We start from the raw sequence: 12196 nt of genomic DNA on the forward strand, positions 1-12196 counted from the left end.
GTGAATCATGTATGCATACAGTAGCAGACACAAAGAAATCACATTTCGCATTTTGGTCTTTCAAGCTAGATCGCTCAGGAAGCTGGCCCCACATCATACCATACTGCTGGCCTCAAAGCAATGGCCTCTCAAAAACTCACTGTCACATTATTCGCACCACGTGGCCTGCCCATTGTCTACAAAACGTCACATGTTCCAAGAATTGTTCATAAAGACACAATATACATGAGCCAGTACGTTATAACATGTGTGCGTGTGGGAGAGAGAGAGAGAGAAAAAGTAAATCAGTTTAAACCAATAAAGTGTTTTTTGAAAGGTCTACACTGAATTATTTTGCACTCACAGCTTGATTACTAGAAAAGAAATTAAAATCCAACACTTCGATGTTTCGAGTTTTGAGCCAATATCCTCAGCGTTGGTCCCATCAGTGCGAAGTCCCAGATTTGAAGGTATCTTCCCCTATTTGAGCTGTTGTGGCGCAGTGGAACTTTCTGAAACTTGCTAGGTTCAACCTTTGACTCCTTTAGAATGCAATGTTGTCTCTATATATAGAGATGAAAAATTAACAGTGCCGAGCCAGGCGGTGTCAAAGTACCTGGCATCACGACTAGCTGGCGCGGGAAACTTCAAGGCGGCATCGCCAGCCATGCTTTGTTGTTGCATGTTTTCTATGAATTACCAAGCCTCCTCTTGTGGTTATGAGTAGCTTTTTCTGGTGTTGTTAAAGTTGCCGATACAGCTCAAATTAATTTTATCTTTACTGTCCTTTTAATGGTAACTGGGAGGGGTTAGTCAAGCAAGGCATGTGGCATGTCACTGCAGGTGTGATAATCGAGAATGAAAGGAGAGAGAAAAGAAAGAAAAATGCATACAAATACATGCGTGAAATACACTAGTAATCAGACTTGACAATATAAGCACTATGAAATGAACAATGTGGAAAGCAGAACAAAATGTTATGCATTATTGCACCCTTGGTGGCAAAAGTGCCCATCATGTAGGAGTACAGTGACAAAAGAGCAATTGACAGTTTCTATAAAAGTGAGCAATGAATTTCCCAGACGAAACGGCAATGTCATACTGTTTTGCCAACTACTGCATGAATGCTCATGGGATGCAAATTTAAGACCAACAAATTTGTTGAACAACTGACCAATTGACCGAACAACCAGACAGAGATGTTGGAGGGTACAGACTTGTTGGAAGACAGTGCTGTGTCTACGTCTCTTTCAGCGTTCTTGTGGTTAGTGCACTTTCTGCATTGCTCGCCTGCCAAGCAGTTCTTATTACAACACGCAAAAATCAGCCCATACTTTCTATGCGATATACTCCAATTTATACAAAAGCTGGCACAGAAATTTTAGTCAAATGCTTTTTTTTGTTTTTATGCCTTCTTACATACAAGACATCCACAGACCTCAATAAGGATGCATTTACAATTCTCTTAGTGTAGTACAAGTTTATCTGTGAGGCTTAACTTGATACCTATGCGAGAATGCAATGTTGGGCTGGTCAGTTTGACATGCTGATAGTGCTCTGTTTCGTTTTGCCATCATGTCTTTGCATTGGAAATGCATCGTCATATCTATCTTTACTGTTACTCAGGAAAAACTGAAACATTTCTGCCTATATGCACCAAATGAAGCAGACACATGGGGTAACAATGAATATGTAGATAGCTGAGTAAGAAATGACAGAGAAGGTGGGAAAGAAAAAAAGAGAATGATGGCATGCAGAGATTGATCCAAAGGTTCATGTTCCCCCAAGCGCATCCTGAACCTCCAGTGCACATTCAGAACATGTGTTCAGCATGTCGGACAATGAGCAGCTTTTCTTTTCAGTCCTAAGCACATGACATTGACATCCAGCACAGCTGTTTCAATGAGGAAACTTTGAGTTTGCTTCAGCAATTCTCATACAGGTGGATAATGTCTCTTTCCATTCGGTGCTGTTGTGTGCCATATGATGTTACAAAATTTACTGCTCACAAACATTTCCAACACCTCAAACACTGGGCAAAGAATGAAGTACTGAGCTTAAACTAAAATATCATTTAAAGTATTTATTTTATTCATAGCAACTGCAATGTTATACAAGATTTTTGCAGCTGGTCAATATACAAAACACACACACAATAAAATTTACAAAGCACAATTGCAGTTTCTCAGGTACACTGCAAGAAAGAAGAACAAGAAAAATACAAATACATATGTAAACAATATCACGAACAAAAATACCTTTCAAGATGTGACAAGGAATCCAGTGTTACTGTTTGTTCAGAAAAGTTATTTCGGTCAATTATTGTTCTTGGCAAGTAGGAATACTTAAAGCAGTTTTTATGTCATGTTAACAGGGTCATTGGTGTGGAGTTCCTGTGTCTACCTGTTGGAATAGTTAACAGGGCCGAAATGTAGGTGTTATGGCGAACATTCACTACATTAAAGACGAACTTCATTCAGAAAACATGATTTCCTTCTTAAATGTTAGTGCAACCACATGAAGTTCACTGCCCGAAAATTAATGAATTCTACACACATCTGCATCTGTCTATGCTCAGAATAAGTGAACAAACCACAGTGCATGCTAGACAATGTGAAACCACGAAATTCCGCAACAGCACACACTGCACCAAGCTAAAAGACATCTTTTGGATACTAACAGCGCCAAAACCCGAAAAAGGCATGTGAAAGACACAAAGTTTGAGTGGCCAAACTACTCTTATGTGTATTCTCCTGTGTTGTCCTTTTCTGATTTTACATAGCTAATAGTTGAAAGTTACCTTGATTTTATTTATTTATTAAATTATGGGGTTTTACCTGCCAAAACTCCGATTTGATTATGAGGCATCCCGTAGTGAGGGACTCCAGAAATTTGTACCACCTGGGGTTCTATAATGTGTACCTAAATCGAAGTACACGGGTGTTTTCGCATTTCGCCCGCATCGAAATGCGGCCACCATGGCCAGGATATGATCCCACGACCTCATGCTTAAGAGCCCTACACCAGAGCCCCTAAACAACCATGGCAGGTCAAAGTTACCCGGAACCAACTACTCCTTCAATATGTACTGTCGCTTGCCATTTGCCAATTTCAAATGTTTGTGATGACTGTGTTGGTGTTTGGCCAAAGTAGAGATCTAGAAAAGAAACTGCTCTAACCAAAGATATGATGCACACTGAGTCATTGTTTCTCAGGTCTCATTCAGTTGATGAGCACTTGAGGAAAAATTCATCTTTTTAATGTTATTGCATTTTACATTATTACATTTAGTTATTACATTTTTGCTACACAGTTATCATTGTACACCACCACACAAACACAAGTGGCACCTATTGGTAGCAAAAGCAACTCTTCTTGCAATGAAATTCTGTGCATTTCTCTGAAAACTACATTGCGCTATACTGTCTATGCTGTGCCTGTTACTGAATCTTTACTTCTTCTGTCACACTTTCACACTTTAGTGTTGCAAAGATACTGTCATTTGCACTGGGCCTGAGGTTGTCGTGAGGCACTTTTTTAATGTCACAAGCATTTTGCATGTGCGCATACGGCGCGACTCTGTGCAGGCATTGTTATTTTCTTCCACATCATCTGTCAGTGTTCCTTTCACAGAGCACTGATGAAGCAAGAAGTATGCAAGTAGCCATTATTTCCATTGCCCATGGAAAAGAAAAGCTAGATGGCGAAGAAGCTTTTTCTTCTTTTCATTATGGCAATGCTTTCAACCTTGGAGATTATTCTAGTCACGTAAAGCTTTTTCTCCTTTTAACACAAACAGTACTATCGGTTAGTATTGTGCAATTCAGCATGGCACTTGAGACCATAAAGAATGACCTTTTCAGCAGCCTATATTGGCTGGATATTGTACTTCGCTCTTAAGCCTTAAAAATCTAGCTGAGGGATTGAGCTACATTTACAAGCACTTTCCGTGGGCTTCCTTAAGCTATGCCAAATTGCTTGGAGATGTGAATTTAACACAACTCTGCACCTATTGCTGCTTATTTCTTGAGCTCCACACATATTGGTGAGAGCCAATGCTCTGCGTATAAACTGTGTGTTACATGTGTTAACTTGTTTGTTAACATGTGTAAGGTTAATTAGGTTAGGTTAACATGTGTTAGGTCAAACATATGGCAATTTGCTGCGTGCAGCATTTTCTTGATGCAACCGTTACCCTCTGATCATTGTTTCACTTGCCGATGCTGTACCATCATGCGGCGAAGTGCATTCTCATTCAGACAAGTTCTAGAAGAAAGAAGATTTTGCATCTACCTCTGCTTCGTTTGTGCTCAAATGACACTTCAACACATTTCTTTGTCCGTTTCATTCAATATGACACTCGGAATCACTGTTTACCTGGTTTATCTGGAATAATTTAGAGAGTGTTATTGTATGAGCATAAGCAAGCTGCTGCTTGAGTGGGGACTGGTGACGCTGCCTGATGGCAACTAAAGAAAACAGCGCAGATATCAAGTGCAGCAAGTCGACTTTGGAGGATTATGGCTAACGTAAAATCCTGTGAGATGTTCTTCCTTCAGTTATAATCACACAGTGGTTTCGCACTAGTCAAACATGAAGCCAGTGCCCTGGCTGAAGGTCACAGTGTTGCCCAAGTTATCTAGTATGCTGTTTCATCTAGCTGACAAAATTAATTCAGTCCAAGCAGCAGCTCACTTCTGCTCCAATGACATCCCTTGTAATTTTTTTTCTTTAAATCAGGCAAGCAGCGATTTTGTATGTGAACAGACGAGCACAAAAAGAACATACACAAAGATGGGACAGGAGCTGTGCCGTGTTCTTCTTGTGGTTATCTGCTCCGTGCAATAATCTGGTTAGTTACTGGCATGCTCCAACTAGCCCAGGAACATGCCCTTCCTAGGCAACAACTCCATGTGTTATACTGAACAATGTGGACCAGTAAATGCCATCCTATAGCAAAATATGAGCATAATCAAAGAAGCGGTTTCAAAGAAGGCGACAAATTAAGTGAATAATCCCCAGCCAATTTCAATTACATGCACTGCCTGCAAGCTATTAGAACATATAATCTGTATGTGTATATATATATATAACATGGAAAAGGAAAACCTATTCTATGCTAAACAACATGGTTTTCATAGGTTCCTGTCCCCTGTGACTCAGCATTATGAGACAATTTAACAATTTGTGGCAGCCGTCAACGATGAAGAAGACACAGATGTCACTGCGTTAAACTTTTCAAGTGCTTATGACAGGGTCTGTAATGTGAAACTTGTACGGAGGCTTTATGACACCGGTCATAGTTCGAAAGCTGTGTGATGGGTGCGGGCCTACTTAAAGAATAGACAGCAGTTGGTTAAATCTGGTGTTCCACAGGGGCTGGTATTAGGACCAGCACTGTGTATAGCCGTGAATATCAGCCCCTTGGTTGAACTATGTCTGTTTGCAGATGGCTATTAAATGTTCTGCCGAGTAGGAAACATTAGCGATCAAGTTGTATTGAATGAGTCTTTGCAAATCATTAATGATTGGTGTGTCTAATAGGACATACAAATTAATTTTACAAAGTCTGTTTGCATGACTACATAAAATAAAAACTGCCCTCACCTTTTTCATGTGTTATAAGCGGTGACATATTAGGATGTACAAAAGAAATTAAGTGCCTTGGTATAAGAGTAACAAATGATTTAAAATGGAGCTGCCACGTAGTAAATGTTTGTGGATCAGTGCAGGGGAGCTTGGCTTGTTATAAAGAAAATTTAAGTACGCCAGCAACGACGTGAAAGTAAGTGAGTATTTGGCAACTGTTCGCCGTAACCTTAAGTGTGCATGTATGGTTTGAGATCCTTACTAACAGAACCTCATTGATAAGTTGGAGAGAGTACAACGCCTTGCGGCAAGATTTGCCTTCTCCTGCTATAACCAAATGCAATCTGTTACAGACTTACTTCATAGAGTAAACCTTCCGACCCTTGCGACGTGTAGGAAGGTTGCGAGGTTAAAACTTCTGTTCCAACTGTATACGAGAGACTTATAAATGTGGATCCCAGACAGCATCTGCGACCTCCTCCCGGCAGAGTATCGAACCAGATAAATCATAATTATGCATTAATGCTTTATTCATACAGAGTTTATATCTTTAAACATTCTTTCTCAGTAAATAAAAACAATTGCTGATTGGAGTAAACTTAACTGAGAGGTGTTTGCGACTGACGATTCTTTTGAAAGAAATTTGCAAGTGTTGTATCACTGAGCTTTGAATGTAGATGCACATTGTACTTTCTTATCAAACTGTTTGTAAATAAAAATAATTATTTGTGTGCATGCCATTTTTCTTAGTTTGTACCTCTATGCTGTAACAGCCTGGAAAGGGCTCACAGTAGGGATTAAAAAATAAATAAATAAATAAATAAATAAATAAATAAATAAATAATGAAATAAATAAATAAATAAGCACTTTGTTTATGCAGGACAATGTATAAATGGCATGCACTTCACACTGAAAGTTAGTTGGAAGGTACACTCATTGCCATCTAACATTTGTCTTGGATTGGGAAGCCAACAACAGCACGGTATGCTTTTAGATCGTTCTTACAAGCCTTCCACTATAGTTTAACATCTATTTATGCTTCTTTGAGCGCTTTGTGCATTTGCCTTCCTTGCTTGCAAGAGCCTTAGGATGAATGTCATGTACAACGGACCAACTGTCTCATGTCAAAGACTTCAAGAAACTGTGACGGCCACGGGGAGGAGGAAAGATGCATTGTGACCGGCTGTTTGCAAAAGCAAAGTCAGCATTGTAGTGTCATTTGAAACAGCTGGACAGACATGTTAAGCACATGGTGCTGTGTGCTGGCATAAGCTTTGTTAATGCCCACATTCTGAGTGTCAAGCTTATTACCGGGGCACTGGAACCTTGCTATCGCAGGCGAAATTCTGATGGCACGTAGAATTCTCGGCTATTTTCATTGCCTACTGCATGACAAAATGCCAGGTAGCGCTAGTGCAGCCGGCGATTTTGCCACAAAAGCTTGTGCTTTGCAAGACAAAGTGAATACTGGTGTCGCTCGCACATGCCTGCATACAAAGATTGTGCAAGAGGTCTCTGGCTCAAATACGGGAAGCTTAAATATGCCTATCCTGCAAGATGCGTTATTAAGCGACAAACACAAGCTAAAGTCGACGCGTCGCGCCGTCCATGAATAAGTGCAGGCTCCATGGCCTGCTAAGCCAGAACCAGAACAATCGTTCCGCGGAAAGCTTCATCACTTTCCATTTTCGGCTCGACGTTACAGCCCCATGTAAGCGCTCATCGGATACTTAAGTCAGGAGACCCAAATAGACAAGACGACCGTGGGCTCTCAGAACGCACACACAATTACAGTTAAACACTACACAGCTACCAGAGATATCTATCTAATCGGCAACAGCTGCGCAGGCGCTATCTGAAAGAAGCAACAGTAGCGAGAGTCAGGATATCGATTGTGCCGATAGGATTGTGCGCGTGGTCGCATGGACACTGTTACCCCTTTGTGTTCTTGCTTGCAAGCTGTGATCGCTCTCATTCTGAAATTCTAGACACAGTCGCCCGGAACTTGGAAAGAATTCGCCGCGGACACGGAAATAAACAATCATGGAAACTTTCTCAGCAAATGCCAGGGAGCGAACGAGCATGGTTCTATCTATATATATGTATATATATATGTATATATATATATATATATATAACGCGGTCGTCGGAAACACACGAGCCAAACTAAACCTTTCAATTGCGCAATGTTTGTCGCGCGAAACGGCGGGCACGGTAGTTCCGGCAAGGCGAAATACGTGAAATAAATAAAAAAATGCACGACGATTCGCCCAGAGGCGACGCGAGCAGCTCGGCTTAGCAGCAGGTGAAGAGAATGATTAAACGTCTAGGTTACTCCTAGTCGCTAGCGTATATGCCAGCTGAAAGTGAGTCAAGCCCCGCGTCCGACTGCTTACCATAGAGCGTTGGCCAGAAGAATCTCCTCCGGTTTCATCCACATGGTGCAGCCTTGGACGCATCAGTCACGCGCACGACAGTGTCACTGAATCCGTGGAGTTGACGCGAGAGAAAAACGCAGACCGAAACCGTCAAGGAACGTTCACATCGCCGTAATGCTAACCCGACGACCACTGTTTACAAAAATCACCTGTGGCTGCTTCGTGGACGATCGATAGACAGATGAGCGGATGTGCTCTCGTTGCTTCATCCCCTCTACTTTCGGACGCCATCGTTGCAAAGAAACAGTGCACTTAATTATTAGAATTAAATGTGCTGGAGCCGTTGCAGCAAAATATATTTTAATATGTACGTATCACAGCGAAAACAAAGTAACGATAACAATGCCTTACTTATTTGAGCAAACTCTGAACGACGCGTTAAAACGTGAGTAGCATATCACGACACTGTTGAACAAAACACAAACTTCTTATTCTTATTTTCTCACTGGCAAAGTAGTTATTTCACGGCATAATTTAGATTCTTGAGTTCACAACAAAACAGCACAAGGCCTTGCGCAAGTCACGTTTTTTTACATAATGAGAAACAATGATGATGATAGCGTAGAGCGCGATTTTTGACAATTTATTTTTTACTAGCACTCTATACTGTATTACTCAAGCCTTTTACGCTATTGTTTCTCTATTCCACACACGGAGGAAAGAAACTAAGGAGAGGCCCTGACGTCACTCTTTGTGAAGCTAAAGTGAAGCCGGAAGTTGGCGTTGCTCATGGCGTTGCTCCGCCTATCGGGCCTGCTCTCCTCTCTTGTTTACATTTCTCGCGAAACCACGCCGCGCTGCGCGCAACCGTGCTGCCCGGACCCGCGCGCTCGTTAGCACGTTAGCAATCGTTAGCACGTTAGCATGATTGCGCCAAAGAGGGCAACATTTCCCGCGGATATTCCTTCGTCCGTAGCCATTGCCGTGGCGTGGTACATTGCGTACAGCGTTGCATGCGCGTTCATTTCACGAACTTTAGTTCCTCCTGTCCCACCTGGCCCCAGCAACATCCGGTAGAGCACTGTCCAGATAACGCAGCGCAACAAATCACGGAGACCAACGCAAACCTGCCCGCACGGCGCCTTTGCCACGGTACGAAACCTACGGAGCAACACGTGTCAGCGCACAGAACAATAACTAAGCCGCCATTGTGGCCCGAAAGGCGGGGCCACTACAACAAAGAAATAAAAAAAACAGCAAAACAAAGAACCTACTACGTCATTTCCTCCACACTTTTCTCCTAGCGCGCGGAGGGGGTAAGGCCTCTCCTCAGTTTCCTTCCTCCATGATTCCACACATCACTTCCCAGTTTTCTTTCTTTTTTCAACCCTTTAAGCCAAAGATTTCGTAGGATTGTAATTATGCAGGCAGTGCAAGCTCCGCAATAGCTAACTCTGTTGATTACTGATATGTTCACAGAGATTTTGGCGATACAGGAAAAATTGAAGTATCCATCACGAGGCTGCGCTGCCGTATATATACGTTAAACTTTGATCTACCCCGGTCTGGTCTGGTCCCCTCACCATATATGCTCATTCTGTGGCGAAGCGGATATTAATTAAGTAGACCATTCTGTGTTGTAGGCGTTTTTCTTGCATATAAGAACAAAAATATCGGAAACCTCGTTGGCAATATTGATCTACATTTATCTTTGCCTGTGATCCTAGCTTTCGGAGCCTCTCTTATTGTGTTTAGCCACAGAAACGTTTGCTTGGTCATTTAAAATCACGTCATTAAATCTAATCGATTACCACGCTAGGCTGAATCTCCTCCTCCCCGCCATAATTTTTTTTCTTTATTCATTTATTTACTTACCTAATGTTAGCTTTTTTTGATGAGTATTTTTTCTGATTGCTTTTTTCCTCTCACAATTTTTTTTTTATTTCTATAAGTTCCCAGGTTCTAACATCTAAATGGTTAATTCCCTTGCTTTTATCCACTTAATTTAACGACCCCATTCCTGACCAATCCCCCTATGGGTATGCACTACAACCGCTCAGGTCGACAACAACAACCCAGCCAGGCAACTTTTCGCTGGTCTCGACGATGGTGTTCAGGTTGGTGTTGGCGGCTTTGAAACAGAGCTCGCTTAATTATTCCTCGCGAAACGTCCCCAGACCGCTAAAGTGACCGTGGTAGATTCTCTTAAAAAAAAAAGGGGGGAGGGGGGGGGGTTGGGTAGTTGGAGATTGTGTGAATCAGATTTCACCAAAGTATATTGCTCGAAAAAAAAAATGTTTGGTGACGTAAGCGCCCTTAGAAATTTCGGCCGAAAAGTAAATGTTGGTTGGAGGTAAAATCTTTTTAAATCAAGTGTGAAAGTAGGTGCAATTACAAATCTTATTTTAGAATAGTTTGTTGACGTGGTTCTTTCATGCCACGTCGTAGTGATCACGCGTAAGAATTTTCCGCGTTTAATTGGCTAAGTGAAAAAGGCGGGAAAAACAAGTGCGCCTATTGTTTATGGTTTCAGTCACAACATTTTTTTAGTATTTTTTGTTCTTTGCTACAGTTTATGCTAAAGGCAATGTTCGACTATGAAATCAAGTTCTTTTCCGGAAAATTACTTCCGAAGTTGGCAAAATGTCCCCGTTTTGACAGTGTTCACACCTAGATTAACCATTAACGCCCTACCGATAAAAATTCATCAGAGACATCATACACAACGATCTTTCAGCTTGTGGCCAAGAAATCTTAATTCCAGTAAATTTTGTTTCAAACGCAAAAAAAAAAAACAAGTTTTCCAACCACTCTCACGGGTAGGCACTCCCGAACTGCGTCTTCATTTTTTTTTCCCTTTTTTTTTTTAGTGCATATGCACTGTGGCTATTTGCCAAGCGAACGTGTGCCGTGGCGCATGACATCAGCATGAATATTCTAGCCACCATAGTATAAATACATTGTAAAGGACGTATGTTCGTCAGGTTCCCCATTTTTATAATTTTAGGGGGCTTGGTGTGCTCCGCTTCGTAGGCGAACACGGCATGGGTGTGAGCTTTTTTGCAGTGGCAGATACTGTCTGACGTGGAGATGGAAATAATTAATAACACTGTGATATATTTTGTGCTGCTTCATAACAAAAAAAAAAAAAAAATGGCGCATGACCAGGCCCACGGACACTCACAACAGGTTATAATAGCCTGCAAAGCGAAAATTTTTTGACAATTGCCTCCCATGCCACGGTACGTTGGCGCGGAGGGTCGATGATTCAGCTTCTTGCATAACTCGATCCTAGCGCTGGTCCGCTGTACATACAAAACAATGAATCGGCACCGCGCACAATATCTCGCGTCTGACGACTATCCGATCCTGACGACCACCTAATAGAAGCAGTCATACGGCTTCCTTTCATCACGCAAATGTTTACTTATCGTGAGAATGCAACATGCAAGCAGCGTGAGCGCGTACGTTACTGCCATTTACCGCGCACAAAGCTGCATTTGTCCATATTTTAGGCCCATCCAGAGTTCATAATCACGGCGTTTGAGGCCCGCACGTGTTATGCAGTGATGACACAGTTGAGGAGTTATTTGTTTATTAAATTATGGGGTTTCACGTGCCAAAACCACTTTCTGATTATGAGGCACGCCGTAGTGTGGGACTCCGGAAATTTCGACCACCTGGGTTTCTTTAACAGGCACCAAAATCTAAGTAGACGGATGTTTTCGCATTTCACCCCCATCGAAATGCGGCCGCCGTGGCCGGGATTCGATCCCGCGACCTCGTGCTTAGCAGCCCAACAGCATAGCCACTAAGCCTACCGTGCCCACCGCGGTGAGATGGGTTGTGGAATTCCAAAAAAGTGTTCTCGCTTCAGATGAAATTTACTAGAATGAAAATTTCTTGTTCACAAGCTGAAAGATCAGTGCGCGTAATGAGCTATTTCACGTATTTTTATCTCGAGGACCCTCTTGCTTAATTTAAGAGGGAACATCGTCAAAAGGTGATTTTTTTGCCAACTTCGGAAGTAATTTTCTGGAAAAATATTTGATTTCATGTCGAATAATATGTTTAGCAGAAACAATAGCAGCGGGCAAAAATAGTAAAAAAGGTATTGTGCCTGAAACATTAACGACGTTTATGAAAAATATTTCACAAACCCACAATCTTTTGCTTATTTACTGAACCAAGTAAACGCGGAAAGCACTTGCATATGCTCACCTATATGACTTCACATGAAAGAACCACG

General features: G+C 41.8%; 1 protein-coding gene across 1 annotated transcript in view; it reads right to left on the reverse strand.

Annotated features, from left to right (window-relative positions):
* The window catches only part of Tbc1d8-9 (TBC1 domain family member 8/9), a 105530-nt gene extending 97359 nt beyond the window's left edge, over positions 1 to 8171 (reverse strand). Inside the window, exon 1 of the mRNA XM_050185598.3 lies at positions 7966 to 8171. Coding sequence (XP_050041555.2) covers positions 7966 to 8009 — 44 coding nt within the window. The 5' untranslated portion in view covers positions 8010 to 8171. The remainder of the gene's footprint in view (positions 1 to 7965) is intronic.
* Positions 8172 to 12196: the final 4025 nt, after the last annotated feature.

Source organism: Dermacentor andersoni, chromosome 8, assembly GCF_023375885.2.
Source record: "Dermacentor andersoni chromosome 8, qqDerAnde1_hic_scaffold, whole genome shotgun sequence".
Classification (NCBI taxonomy): Eukaryota; Metazoa; Arthropoda; class Arachnida; order Ixodida; family Ixodidae; genus Dermacentor; species Dermacentor andersoni.